Genomic DNA, 22,377 nt, shown 5'->3' with positions numbered 1-22,377 from the left:
ATTAGTAAATTGACAAGTGTGGCCGTGTATAAACAGCCTCCCTGAGGGTGACCTATAATGGGGCTCTATCCAATATGGTCCGTTATTGAATGTCCAAAACTTTTGTCGTGAAAATATATATCACGACATTCAATCATTAACTGTAGGTGGTCTTAATGGTAAAAGGTACTGTATATAAAGAAAAGTTGCATACTTGGAAGCGGGGTAAGTTTCTAAATCTGTCTCTTAACTACAGCCAAAAACAAAACTATACAGTAAAAAGGAATGATCAAGATTCAATGGATTGGAAGGTTTCATATGAGCTTCTGCTAATGAAATAGCCAATTGACTTTCGATCACAACACAGTTGAAAACAAAAGTTTGAGAAATATATTTGTGCGCATTTCACGTTTTAAACAATTCATGATCCTAGAAACTTTTCCCATTACCCTTCTCAAGAACTTCAAGTCCATTAGTGTTTAGTCTTGATCTGTCATCAAGGTCACTTTGTGTATCTAGAAATTCTCCACCACGCCACTACTACCATTTTACCAATGCTCTCTATTAGTTTGTGGTCTCCTATTTAGTTTAATTTAGTTTTTATGGTTATGAACCCTTGTTGATGAAAATAGAAAAAAATTTTCTTTCAACAACTTTGGTAGATTTTAGCCCAACCAGAGTCGTAAAAATTCCACCTATAAGTCACTGATACATAAGTGCTTGTAGTTTCTTACTGCAGTAGGGCATAAAGGTGGTTCGGTCGATCAAAGTCGTGTACCTGTGGGGAGGAGGAACCCACGTGCCAGCCACAAAAACAAGAGCAGTAATCTCTCTAAAAGGGTAAGCCAATGCATAGCGATTAGAATAATAGAACTACCATCTATATACGAGAGATTATGTACAATGGCATCGTTTTGTTTATGCTCCCCCCAGTGAGAAATTTAAAGTAAAAGATACTCCGAACCCATTTTCTTCCATCTCATTAGCTTCTCATGGCACATACATATACTTACACAGATCGCGTTTTCGCTTTGAATTTTCTCATTGATTAAAGCTAACTTGACCTCAGTATAATCAAACTGAAGTATAGAGTCACTCTTGTTGATTGTGCAATTTTTTTTTTTTAGGTTTTTTTGTTGTCTCTAACCAGCGCTAGAAAAAGAAGTAACCATTAAAAACCATTAAAAACAACTCCAACTGACGTGAAAAGAAGTCGCCCCGCATCCCATTACTACGACTAAGAACGTTATAGCGGAGCCAATCAATCATTCAAAAAATAGATTCTGAAGCTATCGTCAATATTGTTTTCTTAACAGTAAAATAGTCTAACAAAATGGAGCACACACCTACAACCTTGGGGACCGTGCAACACAATCCTGCTAGTGGATCCAATAACAACCTGCCAGCAAACCCCACGTCAACTCAATCACATAATACATCTCCATCCACGGACACAACACCGAATAATAACGATAATGTACCAGCGCAATCCAATGGCAATGAGGAAGGCAGCGACGCTGACAACAAGGAATCTACATCACAACATACACTAAAACGAAGAAATAGGATACCAGCATCCTGTTCCATGTGCAGGAAAAGAAAGTCCAAGTGTGATAGAGTACGGCCTGTGTGTGGCACATGTATTAGAAAAGGTATAGCCCATCTTTGCCAATACGAAGTCAACTCCAGTCATAGATACATCTATCAAAATTCTCATCCATATCAAGGGCAAGGATACATGCAAGGCCAATCAGACTCCTATAATAACCTTAATGGACCACAGCCGTTTCCAGTGCAAGTACAACCACAGCTCCCAGGACCACTACCACCTCATTTTGCTCATCATACGCCACAACATTATGTACCGCCTTCACCAAACTCATCTGACCCGGCAAATTATGTGCCACACAATAACCCACAACAGTTTCCTGGAGGAGGTCCCCCACCTCCGCCACCACCACCACCTCACTTGTATCACAGCCCACCATTCAATGGTCCACCATTATCTCAACCTTCGCCCGATTACATGTCTCCATCAGCTGCAAACAGGTACTCGCCGTCAAATGGTCCACCTGGGCTGTCATTGTCTTATGGGGCATTTCAGCATCCACCCTCTAATAATGGTGCAGAAAAAGTCCTGCCCCGACAGTTGCCTATACCAGCACCATCGTCACATCACAGAACTTCGCAAGACAATGGCAAACCATATTTGCCTAGTCCAACAGCAATCTCAAACTCCATGTTTAGGGGTGGTCCTCATCACTTGCAATCAGGATCAATTAGCTCCATCCCGTTACCACCACCGCCTTCAGCGCCTATACCAGGTAGTGCAGCTGCTTCTTCATTAGGATCCGAAGGTCAGCCACAATTACCTCCGCCATCAGCGAGCCTGGTAACGCCAAAAAACGCATCTACGTCGCCATTGGCCAACTTTCCTACTTCCCAGCACCCATCGCCTAATGAACAGAATGGTGTTAACCAAACCGTGACCCCATCTGCAAGAATACGATCGATGCCTTCGGAGAATGTGCCTTCGCCTTTGACAAGTATGCATAAGCCAAGCGCAACAGCTACAACCCCTGGATCGTACACTAGTGAACAAAAACCCATCTCGATGCAAAATTCCCCTGGAGCCAAGGACTCTTTCTCATCGAATAACTTGGTATCGATCCCACTTGGACCCAATTCATCATTGCAAGTTAGTACGGAGGATAGAATGAATGTCTTTTCCAACTCAAGCTATTCGATTGCTTTGGAGAACCATATAGTCCAAGAACATGGGGTGCTTTCGTACCTAGGTTTGACTAAAAGCGATCCATTCATTACGATATTGAGGAATTTTACGGTTCATTTGTTTAGAGCAGGGGAAATGACCAAATTTATTCGAACAGATGCCAACAAAAAACGCAGAAACTCAACGGGTTCGGCATCGAAATTATCATCCAAGCATAGTGATGGTCTCCCATCGTTTCAAAAGAAGCCAAAGCTAAGTATGACACCCGCCGAACAAGATAACGCTGCAGAAGCAGCACCAATGGTTCCAACGGACTCAAGTCAGTCGAATAATGACGTTGACATAAACAACCTTTCAAAAGCTGCAATCAAGCATGCACGCGAACAATCTTTAAATGCATTGAATGTTGCCTCACCTCTCGATAAATATTCTCCAAATGTTCCAGAGAATAAACGAGACGAGCGTAAGATTCCCAAAATAACACCATCGGTTGAATCATTCTTCACTGGTCTGAATAAAAAAGAGTACTATGCATTGGTGGAAAAAGTTATTCTTGCAACGTTACCTGATCAGGTTAATCTGTTTAAATTGTTTTGTCGATTTTTCAAGTATGTTCACCCATTTATTCCTATCATTGATGAAACGTCATTTATCGTGGAGGTCAAGAATTTGTTAATCACTTTCCCATCGTTTGGGCATGAGCGATGGACCTCAGTCAAGATTCGCAACGATCAAGACTTGCGTACTTTGGGATTGTTTTTGCTCATTTTGTCCTTGGGATTCAAGAGTTTGATTCAAAATGACAATGTGTACAATGAATATACCGATGAAGAGGTATCCATGATTCAAGACATGACGCAAATCTCTTCGGATGAGTTCAAAAGAGTCATAAATCTATGCATTAGTGATAGCTTGCTCGGTGCCAAGTCATCGTTCAAATTAGTTCAATTATTGACTCTTTTGTATTTCTATAAAGAGGTATCGGCTGATGATGGTCATGGTATATGTGGTTCAGACTCACAGATCTTACTAGGTGTTACTATCCGGCATGCGCTTGCCATTGGATTAAATCGTGATCCAACGTCTTATACCGCATATGAAGCAATTTGCAAGAATCCTTCGCTTATCAAAACTTGGAGGCATTTATGGAACTATTTAACGCAAGCTGATGCAATGAGCAGTCTCCACAATGGTACCAATTTGAATTTGAGGAATTTGAAAATGAGCGACGTACAAGCACCTTATGAACTGAAGGATAAAACAGGCGAATTAAATGAAACGATTAAACGATACAATTCGATCTGTGACTGCTATCGTCAATTGTGTAATAAAATCAACAATGTTTGGGAAAAGCCAAAAGTTATGGATATTTTGGCTGATACCAATCATTTGGAAAAGATATTTTTTGATTTTTTTGGAAAGGACTTCTTTCTGACTATTATATGCAAACCAGCAAAAGTAAATCCTGATGCGAGTTCATGGGATGCAAGCACGTTGGAACATGAAGAACAGATCATCAAGGTGATGAAATACTGCATGTTCATTCAATTGAGGACGAACTTGTCAGGTATGTATTATATGATTGCCATTCATTATGAAAATGAGTATAACGAGTCCAAGACTCCATCCATGAATGCTGGTATTGAGTTATTCAAAATATACATCAAGAGCGTGGTGCAAATCGTATACATTATGACTCATGTATTGGATAACTCGGTTGAATTATTTGGCAAAAATTTCGACTACATTCTTACAGCGGCTAATGAACGGTACATGATTCGAACTCATTCCTTCTTGACTTCATTCTTTATCCGTTTGCTCCATCAAAAGAAGGATCTATCATTCAAGGTGTTTAAAGAACCAAGTTATATTCCTCGACTTGAAGTTATTGATACTTTATTCACAATGGTTTTAATCGAGGCTGAATTATTTGTGGGAAATTTCCGTAAAATGTCTCGAACTTATATCAACAGTTATCGATTATACATCATGACATATATCATCATGCGTCAATGTGTTGAAAATCCCGATGTGTTTTTCGAAAAGGCGATTCATGACCAACTGTTTTTCCATCAGGGAACAAATATGATTGAATTTTTCACGCTTGCTGAATTGCATCACTTATGTCGATTATGTGGTGAATTCCGCAATGCTACTGAAGAGAAAAAGAGATTGAAGCGGGAGAAACTAAAAGCAAAGGGAATCATTGTTGAAAATGACGCAGATGTTGATAATTTCAACTTTGACAGTTTACAATCATCCGGTGCTCTTGATGATTTCGCCATTTTCAATGATGGCAATGGCACTACATTTATGTCATTTTTCGATGACGATCAAGTATTTGATAATTTGAATAATTTGCCTGATGATATATTGGATCCTGTTGCTCGTAATGAAGATTTGATTCGGTTGTATAACATTTATGGTGATTTTGATGAGGATTTGGTTAGAATGGCATCATCTTGATAAAAGACGGTTTGTTTTTTGTATTAGTTTTAAAAAAAAGTGTGTATTATTATCAACTAGGGTTACTCTGATAGAAGCATTCTTTGTAGGATCAGTTGTAGATATAGCTCTACTGTCTTCTTTAGTGGTTATATGATCTTTACTTTTCTTTCCACGTTGTATCGCCGTCCAATAGCCTAACATCGAAACGGTATTAGGTAGCGCGTCAAACAACTTCAAAACAACTTTTTTTTTCTACCTTACATACTTTATGTTTCATAAGAAGCCTGTAGAATCCTCGAAATCAATCAAGATAGTCTGGCGCCCCCTCCCCTCCACCAGAAACAATGCAATCTGTCTTTCAGGTAGGAAACGATCACCAGAAACCAAAACGAAACCGTGTTTCACTTAACTGCTTATCTTGTAAACGGCGTAAAATCAAATGTGATCGAAAAAAGCCGTGCGGGTCATGCGTCAAGTATGGTTCCGCTTGTGAGTACCTGCAACCAGTATGGAATCAAGCTGAGGAGGATGATCATTTTGGTGTGCAGCGGTTGAATTACAGGAGTCTTGAAAATAGTCGAAATGGTGATAGTGCTGTTAAGAAACGTAAGACTAGTAACGGGGAAAAGAGAGCCAGTGCTGTAGTTATCGAAGGCACGGATACAGTTTCTAATGTGGTTCCCCCATCTGAGGCTATATCTGGTGATGTTTTTGCTCAGTTAGAGTTTCTCAAGTCGAAATTACACGAATTGGAATCAAAAGTGCACGATGGACATTCTTCTCATGCATCATCTAGCAATTCGACACCAGTATCAGAAAAGAAACCACTTGATTGGGAACATATCACTTCATCGACCCAAACGGAGTCACATAACCCTACGTTTATTGGAATCAATCTATACAACGACATGAATTTTAACGAAACCATCAACTTTTATGCAGGCTATGCTCCAGTTCATGTTCAGGATTTGGCTAGACGATACAACCATGGTCCATTTTCTTGGTTGACATTGTTGAAAAAGGATCCTGCCCAGAGCCAAATTTGGAAATACTTGCACTCTGTTCGACAAGAAAATCGTCAGAGAATACGTCAAACCCCTCGCGCTGCACAAATACCACCTTTGCTTCATGTGTTCAAAGAAAGCGGTGACCATTCGGGTCCCAAGACTACCCAAAGCTGTTGTGGTCCCGATGGTGTTGATAAAGATGAATCTGATAAATCCGGTCACTGTCAAAGTAAAAAAAAAGATCGTGGTCAAGAATGGGAGTTTCGCGAACGAGCAATTGATCGTGATGGGTTCAACGATTTGAGACTTTATGGAAATGTTCGCACCAATTTTAAACAGCTGGGGATTAGAGAAGGCACTAATGTCGGTTCCAATCCTGCTAAACTATCAAAAATAAATTCACCACTGCCGCCGGCAGCAACAGCAAATGAAAATATAAGCACCAAAAAAGACGCTGCTATCACTCCTGAACCCGAAAAAAAATCAAGAGGTGCCATGTCTTTTGGCAAAGGTAAAATTGAAGAGGAACTAAACTTGATTGAGAATTTGAGAGACTATCTTCCGAAGCAAAAGGTCATTTGGAAATCAATTGAGTTATTCTTTACTCACTTATACCCCTTTTTCCCAATACTTGATGAACAAGAGTTTGTTCAAGAAATGGAACGTATATTAGGACCCAAAGATTATAATGATACCAAAATAACCGACTTGAAAATTGAAAAACGATTGGACCTTGCCTATTTGGGAACATTGTTCATTGTGATTCGATTTGCCTATGTGGCTCTAGTCACCAACAGAAGGACCTTAATGGACAAAAAATTGGCCAATAAGACTGATGATAGACATGAATTAGATGTACAATACTTGTTGAAAAATCCGGTTGAAATGAAGCTTATTGAAATGGCAGAATTATGTCTTGACCAATTTAACTTGAATCGTAGAAGTGCACTCATTGTTTTGCAATGTACTTTTATGCTTCGGTTATACTACATGTTTGGCCCCGAACATGGAGATGGTGCGGATGGTGGAGACTCGCAGGTGATTAATGGATTAATGGTGCAAATGGCGCTTGCCATTGGGTTGCATCGTGATGGATCAGTGGTTACAAATGTAAATGATATCATTTCCGATTCTATTGAAGAGTGTGTTGCTGAAGAGGATAGTGCCAGAGTTCAAAATCTTCATCGCAAAATCTGGTTCTTTTTAGTCATTTGTGATTTGATTCAAGGGTACCAATATGGTAATCCCTTGTGTATCAGAGAAGAGATGTACGATACTCGTTTACCTTTTTACCAACCAGGGAATGAAAATATTGATGATATCGAAAAGGAAAAACATGCAGTTAGCACATTTGCCTATCTCGAAAAATATCGCACCAAGTTGGTTAATATTTTAAACACATGTTTGAATTTACATAAGCCAGCTAATTTGAAAACTTTGACTGGGTACATATCCGACTTTGAAGTGTTTCTAAACGACAACTTTGGCATTATGAAATTGTTTCTCATACCTTTTGACAAAGATAACTATGCCTACCCATTTTTGAAAATTATGAAGTGTAAAAACTATATCAATATGAAGATGTTTCTCAATGGCTTGTTAGCCCACTTATACATCCATTACGAGGCCCAAGCTAATGATCAAAAGCAATCGCTAACAAAGCAAAAGAAACTGCAATCATTGGCTTTCTTCTACTTGCGGAAAATTATGGCTTCATTGTACGGTGAATTCCTACCTCACGTTTTTCAATTGCTTTGTGAAAATGCCAAAAACTTTGGTACTGATATCGGAAGTGATTTGATCTTGAATCCGATTGTTGAATCAATGTTGCACAAGATTTCTCAATTCAGTTTTGCAATGTTGACGCGATTGAACTCAACAATTTACCTAATGAGATCAGACCCAGAGGCTCATGAAGCTGGAATGAAATCTGGATTTGAGTATCGAGCCAAGTATGGCAAATTGGTCCAATTGAGTCAACTTGTGGAACGGATTTGTGAGATTGTGATTACGGCAATGTCACGTTTAAGTCAACGATATTATTATGCATGGAGAATCACAAAAGCTCATACATATATCATGACCCATTGTATGAAAAATCAAGAGTTTTTTAAATTATTTCATGAAAAGAATCAGTTGAAGAAGTTTTTGGAATGCGATGGTGAGCAGTTGAATGAACTAATTGCTATTTGTGAAAAGGGACAGAAACCATACACAAAGTGTAGGAAAAAGTTTGCTAAGATTTTCACCGAAACCAATAAGGAAAGTGAGAAGCAAACTAGTAGACATGAAGGTAATGAAGAGTCAAGTGTAAAGCATATCTCCACTACAAAAAATGCCAATAGTGGGGAAGTAAACATTAGCAGCAATGACGACGACGCCAAAGTTCATAGTCATCAAAATCTGGTTAGTTCAAATGCCCCAAGTTCAACAACCGAGTACACAAACGTCGTTACCAATCCGATGTCATCGGAGTCCTGGTCAAGCCTTGATGATTTCAACACCGTGTCAAACACTGATATCGATAATTTGTGGATCTCGCTCAAGATGAAAACTACTCCGTATATCAACGACAATAACGGTGATCAAAATCTGGGTAACCTGGGTGAGCTTTCAAACGGAAATGCAAATGCCATACCAGCAACCACGGCATTTACACCGGCTGTTATGACCCCCTTTTGGCAATCTTTAGCTCAACCGTACAATCAACAGCAATCTCCACAACAGCAGCAAGAGCCACAGCAGGAAAACTATCATCAACCAGGTGTATATAATGAAGATGCTAACAACAATAACCAAGTAAATGAGACAAATACCGGTCAGTATGGTGCCGCTTATCCTGGCAATACCGGTAGTGGTGAATTAAAGACATTGAATGATTTTGACTTGTTTAATAGTTTCCCATTGGAGGAAATGTTGGGCATAGCTAGCATGAACTTGCCATAAAGTTGCGGGTATAGTCGTGTGTTTAATACAATTAATCTAATATTTGCAGTCATTACTTTCTTGTATACCTATTATACTACGCTTGTCTCAAATGGCGTCATTTCATAATGGTTTATCAGGGTGGCCCACATTTGGTTGCATGGTGCGAAATATTTGGTTGCAAATTGGTCCGTGCATCGAGTTGCATATTGTAATTGGAAATTTTGAAACATTACCCCGCGTTCGGGTTTTGCCAAGATCTGTTCCTCTTTTTCTCTACGTAGCTTTTAGCACCACTAAAGTTCTTTACAGTCTTGTGATTATACAAACGTTGGCTTTACGAGAGATGAATAAAGGATAATGCAAATAATCTTTTCGATAATAATAATAAATCTCTATATTCAAACTTCCTTTTTTTATAAACAAACTAAAACCATATAACAGTTTCAACCCCGGAATTGAGACATGCAAAAGTTAAACCCGGGGTTAGAAGAAGTAAATTTAGTACCATCTCATCTTCAGTCGCATTATTGAGGAACTGAGAATTTCTAAAACGCAAACAATATGGAAAAATGTGATAAAATCAAATGACCAGCATTTGATAGATCCTAGTTGGTGAACCATTGAATCCAATAACACTCATAACGAACAACTCGCAACTTGTTTAAATTGAAGACTTGCTGAACTTTTTCAACAAATTATTCAACTCAATCTCTTCCTTCATGGCAGCAAATTCAATAAGTGGATCAACCATGTATTGATGATGACTAGGTTGTGGCTTTTTCTCAACAAGACCTCCATTACTAGTGGTTGCCGATGTAGTTGGTGGCAATGGCGATACTGAGCATGTTGAAGTGCCTGATGTGGAGTTTGATCTTGTGGAGTAGAGTGAATTGTTTGATTTTGAGGAGCTGATTGATGAAATTGAGCTTTGTGAATCTTGTCTATAGTGTAATTGATTGTACAATGAGTTGGAGCTTGTAGATGAGCTTGATGGACTGACTGAGCTTGATCTTGACGATGATGATGGAGTAAGGTATGCAGAAGCTGGAGTAGCAGAGGCTGGAGCACCAATTGCAGCAGTTGCAGTAGCAGAAGCATATAGTTGTTTTTGTTGTTGAGCTTGTTGTTGTTTCCACAATTTGATCTTTTCCAGCTTGATGATTTGAGCTCTAACTGGCTCCAAGAATGATCCCAATACTTCAACCATTTCTTCGTTTGTAACCTTCAAATCCCAGTTCAACAAGTAAATCAATTGTCTTTCCATAAGATTGATGTCTTTCACATTAAACAAACCGTCTGTGTATTTAGCCCAATGCTTGTTTTTTGGACTGGAGTCGTTGTGAAATTTGCTTGATAAGATTAAACAACTTAATAAGATTCTGTGTCTGGTACATGGCAATCCTTGAGCGTTTTTAGGCAACTTGGTTTTCAATTTTTGCAAATAAACCAAGGTAGCCATCAAGGTACCAGTATATACATTGGTGTATTTGATCAATTTGGTGAGAAAAGTCATCAAAGAAGGCAATTGTTTGACTGTGTTATTTGTAGTAGTGTAAGTTTGTGACTTGGTGTCTTTGCATGGAATGACTTGCAACGTAGCAACAACCAACTTGTGAATCATATCGTGAGTAATTGGTCCATTGAGGAAGATGTTCAATGCTTTTAAGTCAAGTGCTGAAACCATTGTGGATATGAGAATATTTAGTGGTAGATGTAATTGTTTGAAAATGAAACTGTTGGATACAGAAGGAAAGCATGAAAGTGGAAATGAAATTGAAGAAATACTATCGGTATATATACAAATCTAAGGATCCTTGTCTAAGGAGATGTTTTGATAATTTTATGAATGCAAAACAAAAGGTACGTCTTAATTGATTGATGATTGTTTTACCATTAGTTATTATAATACACGCTTAAAAGTGGTCTTGTGTTACTTTGTATTTTTTTTTTAATTTTCCAAAAGGGTGTTTGTGTAATAAATGGTCTCTCTTTTATTTCTGGCGCTTAATTTTTTCTTTTCACCTTTAATAAGAACAACAACCAAGAGACATAACTCCTTTTAAAATATATACAACGTTATTCATAACCGCGGAAGGAAAACAATAGTAACTACGAGGCGGTTGCAACAACTTACTGTTAACTGTTTGTATAGAGCTACATTCATACGGGCTCAGCTTGATGTCTCTATCACCCTAAGCACGTCCTCTCTTCCTTGCCTCGAACAATCCCCCTTCCACGAAGGTATCGAAATTATCGTTTGATATTCACTTGGATGTCGTTGTTTTTTGTGTTTGCACATATTTCTCGTTTTTGTGATTGTCATCAGCTCGCGTCACACAACAAGAACACCAGAGATTTGTCTCACATGAATTGGCAGGAAAAAAGAGAAGAATCTAAAAATAATAAAAGGCAGTACAGTTACAGTGAGGTGGGTATGCCCAAGATTCGAAATATGCAAGCTCATGTATGATGCAACCCCGTATCTAAAATCCTTCGGACTATAATTGGCAACCCTTTTCTTTTGTCGAATAATGACGATCTCTTTCTCCTCATTAGATTTGAATTGAATGCTTAATCACTTATCCTAAGTTAAATTAGTGTAAATAGTGTGACGCTGGGTGGCATTGGGTGACGACGAGTGACGTTGCTTGGCCCGCGGAACGCTCAGTAGAGTAGAAGCAATAATTGCTTGGTGGAAACACAAATCTATAGCACGCATGTGAAACCAAGCTACAACCTCAGCCCAGTGTATACTTGAACAATGTTTTTACCACGCTCATGATATCCGGTCGTCTACATTACAGTGCTTGATACACATTGTCTTCTTGTTGGTCTCCAAACGTCTTTGAAAACGCGTTAGAAAATTGTTGAAAGGGCTCGCACTACACTATCAGCTTTATCGTTTAGTCCCACGACCAACTCGACTGCATTGTTCCATTGTCCTTCCTCTACATATTAGACTTGTGTTAGTAACTTTGAAAAGCCAACTCAATAATAAGTAAGATCTGTATAGTTTGCTAAAGGGGGAACTAAAATAGGAAAAAAATTAACTTTACTATCGCGTGTATTGTGTTTTCTATTTTGTTCGTCTAAACATCAATTTAAAACCCAAAACAATAGGTCCCTATTGAACAACACAATAGAACTTGCATTCTCTATTCGTTTGTGATACATATTTGAAGCGTGTCATATTCCTTCAGAAAAGTGGTACAATATAGCAACAATTAAATTTAAGGGGAAAAAATCCAGAAGCATGGAAAACAATAAGGCGTAGTAGAGATTCTAGATCTTTTTGATCGTCCAACATAATAGTGTAAATCAATGAAACTTACACTACACAACTCACGAAACACTTTTAGGACCCCAGCTAGTTGAAATTAGTCACCACCTTTTCGATCTCTTGGTGTATCTGTAGATACTTTACTAATTTGAAACAAGTTCGATACCAAATGTGCATTGGCGTGTACACAATAATAAAAAAACCACGCGTGAGCCCTTGGTTTAAAGCGAAGCCACTACCAGCAAAGCCCAAAAAAAAATGCACGGAAATACGTCCAAATGTTTCCAAGCTTGGTGCATTGTTAGTCCTAAATTTTTATCATCCGATATTCGCTTACTCTCCTGCCTTTTGGGTTATATTTTTAGGTCGAATAATTTAGGTCGCGCGTCGCCACTCCTGTCGACCCAGTTTTCCTTTTCTCTTTTTTTTTTTTTTTTCGGCTGCATTGGGCAGAAAGAGATGCTGGTTAGGTGGAGAGATTCTTTTCACGCGACTAAAAAATGAAAGGAAGTTAAGCCATGTAGGAAATTTGCAGGTCTATTGCTAATGCTATCCTTTCAAGAACTACATGTAAACACACTCAAAAATAGAATCAATGTACCCGTCTTTCTCACTGACACGTTCTTGGTTTTATCAACAATGGTCGGAGACCACACCACCTCGCAAAACTCCCTCTTCACATGGGCAGATTTTAGTCCTTTGGTCAACTCTAAGAAGACTACGTATACTTTTCAAAGAGAAATGGCAAGTTCAACCGGATGCTTTTAACTGCCCAATATCGCCACAGAAGCGTGTAATTTATCTGTTTTAGTAAGTTGTAGTTAATACATGTTAGATAAATTACTTGCAGCATATGCTGAAATGTTTTCTTTTTCCGCTTCTATAATTTCAAGAGATGGGCCAATTTGCCTAACTCGGCACGTATGATTCAATCTTACTTGCTAACACAACTTCTTTGACGAATAGATCCATATGCGTTATTTTGTGCATTAAATAATTTAACCAAATTGAGTTAAATTGAAGTGAAGAAAAAAAAAGTGGCACAACAGAGAGAGTGAAACCAAACGGTTTCTCTTGGGCAAAATAGACGACTACACCTGAACGAATGTGATTCTGAAAACCGTATTGTGTTTTGACCAAAAGCAGCGGGGGTTTTCTAACCGAGGTTAATACCAGCATACTTTCAGTGTTAAAGAGTAACTTTTCCTCTAAATCACAGATCATTAGAGCTACAACATCATAAACAATAAACTTTACTTACTAAAAGGGTGTCTCCCAAACAATGAAAAACAATTCCAATCGTTAATATTTCAACCGACACCCACAGACACACACACATGTACACAACTTCTCGTATAATATATATATTTGATCAGAAATTTGGGTATATTACTGGGTCTGTCATGCGTTTGAGTACTCAGACTGGTGCACAGCAAATCTTGTCATCATAAATATGTATAAGTATATCACTGAAGTGTGTATCCTTGTCATGTGTTGTGGGTTGTGAATCTATCAGATTGTGAAATATCTTCTATTGAAAACGAAAACTCCCCTTCTTCCCCAATCCTAGGTGACTTGAGTTACAAGAAATACATGAATAGTATTTACTCATTGAATCCTTGTTACTGTGCATCCCCTCAGGTTTAGTACTGAAAGATGATATATAAAAGTAAAAAAAAAGGAAGTAAGTACAGGTGGAAAAAAATTTTCTTCACTCAAGAGATGAGAGCCTTTTTATACAGAAGTGGTAGCATTTACAATCAAAGCCATAATGAATTCACGTACATATTTCTTTACACAACCAAGTTCTTCAACTTGGTCAACTGCTCATAATACTCAACAATATCATCTCCCCTTTTCACACCAGGACACCCTTTCATGCGCTCACACAACTGCTGATATTCTTCAATCGATTGGGTACCAATTAACCCTTCAAGCCATTCGCAGTACAATTTATTATACTGGCATACAATCAATTCCATAAACTGGTGAATGTACAGTAAGTCAGTCACTGAAGAACGACGATACAATTGTAAACATTCATCGATAGGCATTATCAATTTGGAATTTATGTGACGCACAATTGTATGTTGAGTGAAATTTATTTGATGGAGGAGTTTTTCATGGAATGATTGATAGATTGATTTGATGTATGGGTCCTGAATGCGATAGCCAGTGGTGGGAGAATTATCCTCGAGGAATCTCTGCCACAATTGACAGTATTTCAACTGGATCTCTAAAAACTCAATCAACTGTGGACCTAGTGCTTTCAACTTTTTGCGCAATTGAACAAGACAGTTGATGTAATTGTGCACTTGTGAGTTTGCTATTGTTGTTGTTATTGTTGCTTCTCCTTGTTGCTTGTGCTTGTGCTTGTGGTGTTGCTGTGGTGAAGTAGCTTCTGGCTCAGATGGCAAAGGTCGATTTTTGAGCATGAGTAAAATGTCCTTCTTGCTTGGTGAACGCGTAGCTAACCTCGGATGCTGACTTGGCAGTTCCTTTTCTTCATCTGCGATATTCAGATCTTGCTTGTTTTCATGTAATGATTGATTTTTTCTTGGTGGAGTCGTCACCTGTGTTGTTTCACTACGAAGTTTAGACCGTGATGATTTGGTTGTTTGCGATCGTGAAACTTGTTGCTTTGGTTGATTATCCATCAGTGGTGTAAAAAAGTCACTCAACACATTCAACTTGCTTGGCTTGTTCTTGTCATTGGATTCGGATGTGGAAACATTACGTTTTACCATCGATGACAATGATCGTTTGATAGAGACTCCTCTTGATAATGTTCGTGCTGGCTCCGCTTGTTTTACTTTGCTTCTGGCTGCTTTAGCATCTAACTTATAGTTCGAATGGAGCCCGTTGACGACATTGGTATCAACAGCTGAACTCAATGGCCGACTAGTGAAATCATCAAACTGCAACTTGTGACTTCCACCAACCCCATTCTCATACATTATATGGTGTTGTGGGTAGTAGTCCGGGACTTTTGCTTTCAAAAGTTCATCCACTTTGTTCAAATCTGTCCATTTCAATATTGGATAATTCTTCTTTAGATTGTCAACAATGGCGAATTTTGAAGTCACGGAGTTCAATTTCACCAAGCATATTTCCAAGTCTTGATAATTCCTCTTGATTCCATTGTCAATTCCCATTTTGATGTTGTGATTGCTAAGTTTCACCAACTGGTCCTTGATGGATTTGACAAATGTGGGCAATTTAAACCAAACTCCCATTGGAATGGCCAACGCATCACGATGGTGAACAGCTTTTTCAATGACAAAATCCAACTTGAAATAATAACTCAATAAGCTAAACTTGAACAAGTTGTTAAATATAGCCAGATTATTAATCAAATCACCAAAATTTACCGTTTCTATTGAGCAATTGTAGACAAATTGGAACACATTACAGTTGATTAGCTCCATTTCAGTCACTTCTCTTTGATCAATTATACCCGATTGTTTACTCAATTGTTTCAATATACTCAATATTATATCCTTAAATCCATCTTTGATCCGTATGAGGTTCAACAACACCAAACTCTTTTCCGAAGTGGCATTCCACTCCAATTTATTAGTCTCCAAGTATTTTTCCAACTGCTTGTATTTGCCAATGGTATAGTTAAGAAACTCTATAATGTGCTGTTGGTATTGAAACTTTACATCACTTGTCATTTCATTGTTGAAGAATTCTGCACGCATGGGGGAATTCACTTTTTTGTGAATTGAGACATTGTTTGGTGGTAGTGGTGGTCCTGGTAGTTGAGGTGGCATGAAACTTGGCTTGGGAGTTTGTGATTTCGATCCTTCATTTTTTTGTCGCTCATATACGGATAATGGAAACTTGGGAGGTTCCAAATTCAACTTTTCTGGCTTACGTTTCATCAGACTTTGGTTTATTTGTGACAACAGTCTTTGCACGTTGTTGAAATTGGGATTCGTCGTAGGTAAGGATATATTTGGGTGTAAATTGACATCCAGATTCTTTTGTTTACGTGATTTCGACCTTGTGAGTTGAGCCACTTGTCTCTTTGACTCAAGCTTTGGTTCTGATTCAGCAAATCTCAACCAAGCTGGACAGTATGGATCATAATCAGCAACAATTTCATTCCTTACTACAGCACCTGCATTCTTCACTCCTATCAATTCTCTTTCCAGCAAAGGTTGTTGATAGTGTACAAACTCAGTCATGATATGGCGTAGTGTATAATATTATTGTTTGGTTTCGTAGGCTTAGATACAACTGTTGAATCTCAGAGAATAAAAACTTCTAAAAAGGGCGACGAGGGCTTTTCTACGTATTTTGACAGACGGATCGAAAAGCTTACTTATATAATAGATTATGGATTTATCGCATCGATCCATGTATGTGTAGGTTTTTGCTTATGTATCAAGCAGTCTTTTCATAAATGTTTCATAATTGATTGTTCATTGATTTTGTGTCACGAGTCTAAAAGTAAAAGAAAAGATTTCAACGGCAAGGGGGACAAAAAGTACAGCACCTTCAACTGATCTAGAATCAACAACAATATATATAATACACACCTATACCCGTCATATCAAGACGGTGTAATGATGTACAATTCTTTCTTTCTTGGTACTTGTGATCACAACCATTCCTAATAGTCTTCTTCACCTGTGGTGAATGCAAAAGACGCGAAATTACTAAAAATAAAAATTTAGTGCCAATAATTTCTTTAAAAAAAAAAATTATAGTTAGGTACCACGCCATCACCTCTTTACAGGTGCATCATTACCTGTTCAAACTACTGCCAGGAGAAGCTCATTAGGGCTACATCGGTCTGCATTAAAAGGAAAATAAAAATTGGTTTATGTAAGAGTTAGTGTAAATGCTTCATTGTGGTATTTGTATCAACCGGAAATGTTTAAAATCTATAACCCGCCACAAAGACAAAAAAAAAAACTAACACACGATGCCTACATTTGTAAAATGAGAAGCGCTTACTGTATAACACTACTTCTAGAACGTCGGACCTCAGGCTATTTGTAATCGGTAGCTTCATTCTACTCATCGATGGTAACCGACTCATCCTCCATCACTCCTTTCCCAATATAATCAGATATAAACTTGAATGTGTCACTACTTTCATGCAAGGATTGTACAAAGAAATCGACATTCTCCTTCAATTTATACTGACTTTGTTTCATTTCATTGACATCGTTGATACTTTGCGCGCATATAGGACACTTGGGCCCCTGCTCACTAGCATCATCAACAAAGTGCGAACTGCCATTGCTTGCGGGTTTAGCAACAAGACTTGATGACAAACATTTTTGATGGAAAGAATGTTTGCACTTGAAGTGGATCATGGGGAAATCCAACTTCATTTGACATGCTGAACACTTGTTATTCTGTATGACAAATGGATGGGTTAATTCAGATAACTTGTAGGAGTTTTTGGTCGAATCGTGTTCATACACTTCAATAAGTTTTTCATTGTTTGTTATTTCTTGCTCTTGAGTGGTAAAGTACTGGAGTAGATACTCCTTAACAATACCAAACGTAACAAATCCACTGTCATTGGATTCACCGCCGGTTAGCAAACTAATCAACTCAAGTGGATCCAACAATTTAAATTTTTTAATTTGTTGTAGAATTGCTTGTACATCATCGTGATTAACTTTTTCATAAATTTCCCGCTTTGATACAATAAACTCAAGCATCATTTTGTAAAGTTGTGGCTTTGTTTCTCCGTATTTTTGCAACACTTTAAAGCAACCTTCAACATCTTCATCTATTCTGTACGACATAAAAATACCTTTTTCATCACCGTTGTCCTCTCTGGCTTTGATTTCACCGGGTTTGAAATTATACAAGTGTCCCAATAACAACAATGAATCGTCATCTAACAAATCACCATATTGTTCAACAATGGATTGTGCTTTATCTAGCCATTCTGATTGTATAGCTTTATTATTTAGTGAAAGATACATTTCAAGCAATGTTATCAAAACTTCTTTCTTATCCATCAAGTTCCCTTGATACCTATCCAAGGCTTCTATGCATGCCTCGAGAAAGATGACAAACTCATGCGGGTGATCAGCAAAACTAGAATATATCAAATTGGGTTTTGGAGGGAGGTACGTCGGCTCTTTAGTTGTGCTGGGTGGCTCTTTGGCAGTTTTTTCATTGTGGTCTGAGTCATCATTGCTCCCACGAAGAGTCAAATAGTTCAAAAAAGCTTTGTAGTTTGTCAACTCAATTCTACTTTCGCCCACCACTTCATCTTCATCGTCCGATTTAGCATTTGAGGCCGTGGTCAAATTCTCCTCGGTAGACTCTGTAGCTTGATATTTCCCCGTAAATACATCAATCAATAATTCGGTTGTTTCAATGGGACAAGAGTCAAGCAATTTTTTCGATTGATCAATCAATATCAACAACAAGTCATCAATTTTCAACGTCTTCATGTAGTTCAATGCCACCTTCGGTTTATTCAAATCATACAATTGAATATCAACAATCAAGTTTGGTTGATTTAGTTTGTACAATAGTCTCAAAACTTGGCTATAGATTCCACATTCTTTAAACAAGTTTATGATTAAAGGGAAATTGAGCTCTTGTAACTTTTCATTAGACAAATCCAACTCATCGATAAAGGTATCAATCTGAGTAAGGTTTTTCAATTTACACAAACAACACAATAGAAGAGTGATGTGGTCCACACTGGCTATTGACATTGCATATAGTTTCTCCAAAAAATTTACCATATTCGCGGTATTAATAGCTTCCTTGAATTTGGTAATCACATTCATGATAAAATCATCTCTATCCTCGTTCGAGTTTGCCTTGTCAACATCCAGAGGTTTTTCTTCAAATAGCTCAAGGCAACTAATATAAACATTCATTGATTCACCGTATTTTTGTTCCTCAAATAGGTGATCTGCATGCAATGTTTGAATCCTCAACAACGTATCAGACGCAAGTTTCAGTTGTTTTGCCAAATTGTAAGCTACAGAGAATAACTCCCTCTGCAAGATAAGCTCAATTTGTTGGTTAATTGGCTTTTCATATAGCCTGTACAATACACCATCATTTGACAAAAGGTATATCTCATTATTCATTTTGAAAATAAACTTTACCACACTTTGTGGGATCAACAAGTTGAGTGAAATGTGGTTGTTTCTAGTATCAAGTATGATTACCCTCGATTGAAACTTCTGCAGATTACCATTATCGGTTGAGCTCACCATCAATATAAACTGATGAAGCCTTGCAATTTTCGATTTTGGAATATCAAAATTGATTGTTTTGAGTTTTGATGTTGAATTGTAGTATCTGATCGAGTCGGGACGTCCAACAATCAACTCTTGTTTGCTTCCAGACGCGGTGCAATCCAAATCTGCACCTGTCTTTTGTGATAGGACGCGTAAGGGCTTGCCGTGGTTACGACCAGTTGTAGAGACCGTCAATACTTTTGAAGTTGTTGTGACATAAAGTATCTGTTCTGTTTCATTAAATTCGATCCCAGTTATAGGATCACTGCCAGCACTTTCGTAAATCACTCTCTGCTTCGAGCCTCTATCGCGCAATAGATCCCCTCTAATAAGTAAGACTTTTCCATTGGTATAACCTACTGCTAAGCACGTCAAGTCGTAATTAAACTTGAAGCAACTGATGGGGAATGAGTTTTCACTTGGTGCTCCACTTCCTCGACTATTCTCAGTAACGGCCACTTGAGTTTGAAACTTAAACTTGTATTCCGATGCTTCTAATTTTTCCATATTTAATATCCTCATCAAGTCCCAAAGTTTGATACTCAGTGGAAACCCTTGTTTTTCTGCCAACGTGATGACCAAATTACTCGAATTGAACACAGGCCCTATAAACGTTATCCTGTAGTCAATGTCATAAGCTTGAAATTGGCCCTCGCAGGCCATGTTTTTGGGGTTTATGATTTTGAGTATGGAGTTGTTGACGGCAATAATCAAGTACGTCTTGGTGGCGTTTATAGCACTTAGTGTAGGATCTGAGTATAACGCATCGTGTGATTGATAGTTCGGATCTCGTATAGGAATGAAATCAAATAGCTGAAATTGTCTCCATGTTGTTAGTAGGGACATTCCTTATTGAGGTTGCGTTGTTAAGTTTGAGAGGTTTCAACAAAAGGTTTTCCTTTGCGGAGCGCAAAAATTAAAACGACGAAAAGAACACACTTTCATTTCATTTCACAAACTTACTACAAGTATTAACAAAAGAAGGACACAATAAGGTAGACACATCGTCTTTCCCGTAACAGAAGAAAGAGAGTTTAGCACGAATTCTTTTCTTGGTAGAATTACCCCCGTGAATGAAAACACGCCACGAGGAGCCACACGAGATGACACAGTTTCATCATTATTCGATGCCAATACGGAAACCTGCTTGTTGATTGTGGTATCGCGGTATTCAAAGTTTGTGGACTGGCTTGATGTTGTGTCTGGGCTTCCAGTTTCGTTGAATTTTGAGAGTTCAAGTGTCAATGAAGATGCAGTGGTATTGCTAATTGTCAGGAAACTTGTCAGATGGCTTCGAAACTTGGGGAATGAAGTTGGACGTATAATTATCGTAGTCCCTTTTATCGGTAGTATGCTGAAAATCCCTGTTTCCAACGGAGAAGGCGACTTTGAATCAAAATTTTCCGTCACTGAAAAAGTCTGTGTAGTTAAAAAAGCTAATGTCGTTGTTTTAAATGTCAGAATTGTGGTATCACTCGTCGCTGGCCTCCTGCCTAAAATAAAATGGCCATCCTCATATTCAATCAATTCAGTCGCATCAATCTCGTGTTGTGATCTAGTGTTTGGGTTAATATCGTTGATGAAATAGTCTCCTGGATTGCGTTGGTTATCTGACATATAGATTTTGGAGGTACCCATAGTTATTGCATCAACACTTTCCAACATGTCTGCGGCTGTTGAATATGTCAGCCCCGCTCTGGTAGTAAATACCGGGTTAGTATAGTCTGTCATCAATCGTGTATGCGGTCCTGTCACGCTAAAAACTTCGTCATATTCAGTATCAAAGACAATGTTGTCATTCTCAGTATCAACTGCGATATCATCACTTTTATTCACAAAGTTCGTGCCGATTGCCAGCAGCAAGATGCCTAGATCATCGTCCAACATTGAATCCACTTGTATTGAGTCTGAAGAGCCAACAGTATCACTTTCTGACGTGACTGTGTTGGTTTCTGGTACCTTCTTGACATCAACAGTATCTTTTGACAAAGTTACTAATTCCGTTATTGTTAAGAGCTTTGTGATTACAACTGGGGTGGGAAGTGACAGACTGATCACTTTGTGTAGTGGTAACACAATCGGGCTGGTTACGTTAAGTGGCTCCCTCTCGTCAGTTGAGTAATCAAAGTCTTCATCCAAGTCGTCGGTTTCCTCGGTCCACTCAAAATCCGCTAAACCTGTGTCATCAGTGAAATTTGCAATTTCATTACCTACAAGATAGCCACCCCAGTTCATAATTGTCTTTGGTTTGTCTGTCTTCTTAAATGGCTTTTTGTGAATTAGCTTGTTACTCATGATCTTGTTTTTCCAAGATGCAAGGACATTCTTGGCATTTATCTTCATTCCACTATGAACTTTTTCTGGCTTTTTGCTTCTCATTATTATGTCCCTTTTACTGTGCTTTCCTTGTACCTCAAGGACGTCTGTCCTTTTAGTTGAATCACAACTTGTGTCTGAGGGACAAGATTCTCCGTTGGGGTAAACTCCGGTTGTGTACCTGTCTTCATCCACTCTTTGCGTGAATAAAACTTCTTTTTGGTCACCGACTCTTTCATTGACATCTCCTCCGGCAAAATCGTAGATATTGAAATCAGAGTTCTTGTTTCTATCAGTGGCAATTTCGATTGAGTGATTGAGTGTATGGTGGTGTATGTAAGTTGCGTTCAAGTGAGTATTTGCTGACATGAGTAAAAATGAAGTCATGTAATGCATGGTGGGACCGTTAAGAGTGTAATAATATGAGTTTAGTTATGTACAAAA

General features: G+C 38.3%; 6 protein-coding genes across 6 annotated transcripts; 2 read left to right on the top strand and 4 right to left on the bottom strand. All coding sequences in view use genetic code 12, as the record gives it.

Moving 5' to 3' along the window:
- Positions 1 to 1,312: 1,312 nt before the first annotated feature.
- Positions 1,313 to 5,179, top strand: ZCF13 (Zcf13p; the record flags this gene model as incomplete). The annotated part of the gene is made up of 1 exon (XM_036810574.1): positions 1,313 to 5,179. The coding sequence occupies one exon, from the start codon at positions 1,313 to 1,315 to the stop codon at positions 5,177 to 5,179; it is 3,867 nt and encodes a 1,288-aa protein (XP_036667097.1).
- Positions 5,180 to 5,505: 326 nt separating this feature from the next.
- CPAR2_501570 (Zn(II)2Cys6 transcription factor) lies at positions 5,506 to 9,114 on the top strand (the record flags this gene model as incomplete). The annotated part of the gene is made up of 1 exon (XM_036810573.1): positions 5,506 to 9,114. One exon carries the CDS (start codon positions 5,506 to 5,508, stop codon positions 9,112 to 9,114), a length of 3,609 nt encoding a protein of 1,202 aa, XP_036667096.1.
- Positions 9,115 to 9,757: 643 nt separating this feature from the next.
- PCL1 (Pcl1p) lies at positions 9,758 to 10,780 on the bottom strand (the record flags this gene model as incomplete). Its single annotated transcript, XM_036810572.1, has 1 exon — positions 9,758 to 10,780. One exon carries the CDS (start codon positions 10,778 to 10,780, stop codon positions 9,758 to 9,760), a length of 1,023 nt encoding a protein of 340 aa, XP_036667095.1.
- A 3,389-nt stretch (positions 10,781 to 14,169) lies between these two features.
- FAV1 (Fav1p) lies at positions 14,170 to 16,569 on the bottom strand (the record flags this gene model as incomplete). Its single annotated transcript, XM_036810571.1, has 1 exon — positions 14,170 to 16,569. One exon carries the CDS (start codon positions 16,567 to 16,569, stop codon positions 14,170 to 14,172), a length of 2,400 nt encoding a protein of 799 aa, XP_036667094.1.
- An 834-nt stretch (positions 16,570 to 17,403) lies between these two features.
- VPS11 (tethering complex subunit) lies at positions 17,404 to 20,463 on the bottom strand (the record flags this gene model as incomplete). The annotated part of the gene is made up of 1 exon (XM_036810570.1): positions 17,404 to 20,463. The coding sequence occupies one exon, from the start codon at positions 20,461 to 20,463 to the stop codon at positions 17,404 to 17,406; it is 3,060 nt and encodes a 1,019-aa protein (XP_036667093.1).
- Positions 20,464 to 20,568: 105 nt separating this feature from the next.
- Positions 20,569 to 22,329, bottom strand: CPAR2_501530 (uncharacterized protein; the record flags this gene model as incomplete). Its single annotated transcript, XM_036810569.1, has 1 exon — positions 20,569 to 22,329. One exon carries the CDS (start codon positions 22,327 to 22,329, stop codon positions 20,569 to 20,571), a length of 1,761 nt encoding a protein of 586 aa, XP_036667092.1.
- Positions 22,330 to 22,377: the final 48 nt, after the last annotated feature.

The sequence above is a fragment of the Candida parapsilosis genome, contig 006139 (assembly GCF_000182765.1).
Source record: "Candida parapsilosis strain CDC317 annotated contig 006139".
NCBI classification, from domain to species: domain Eukaryota; kingdom Fungi; phylum Ascomycota; class Pichiomycetes; order Serinales; family Debaryomycetaceae; genus Lodderomyces; species Lodderomyces parapsilosis.
The sequence above is the reverse complement of the archived record's forward strand: the minus strand, read 5'-3'. Positions and strand labels throughout refer to the sequence as shown.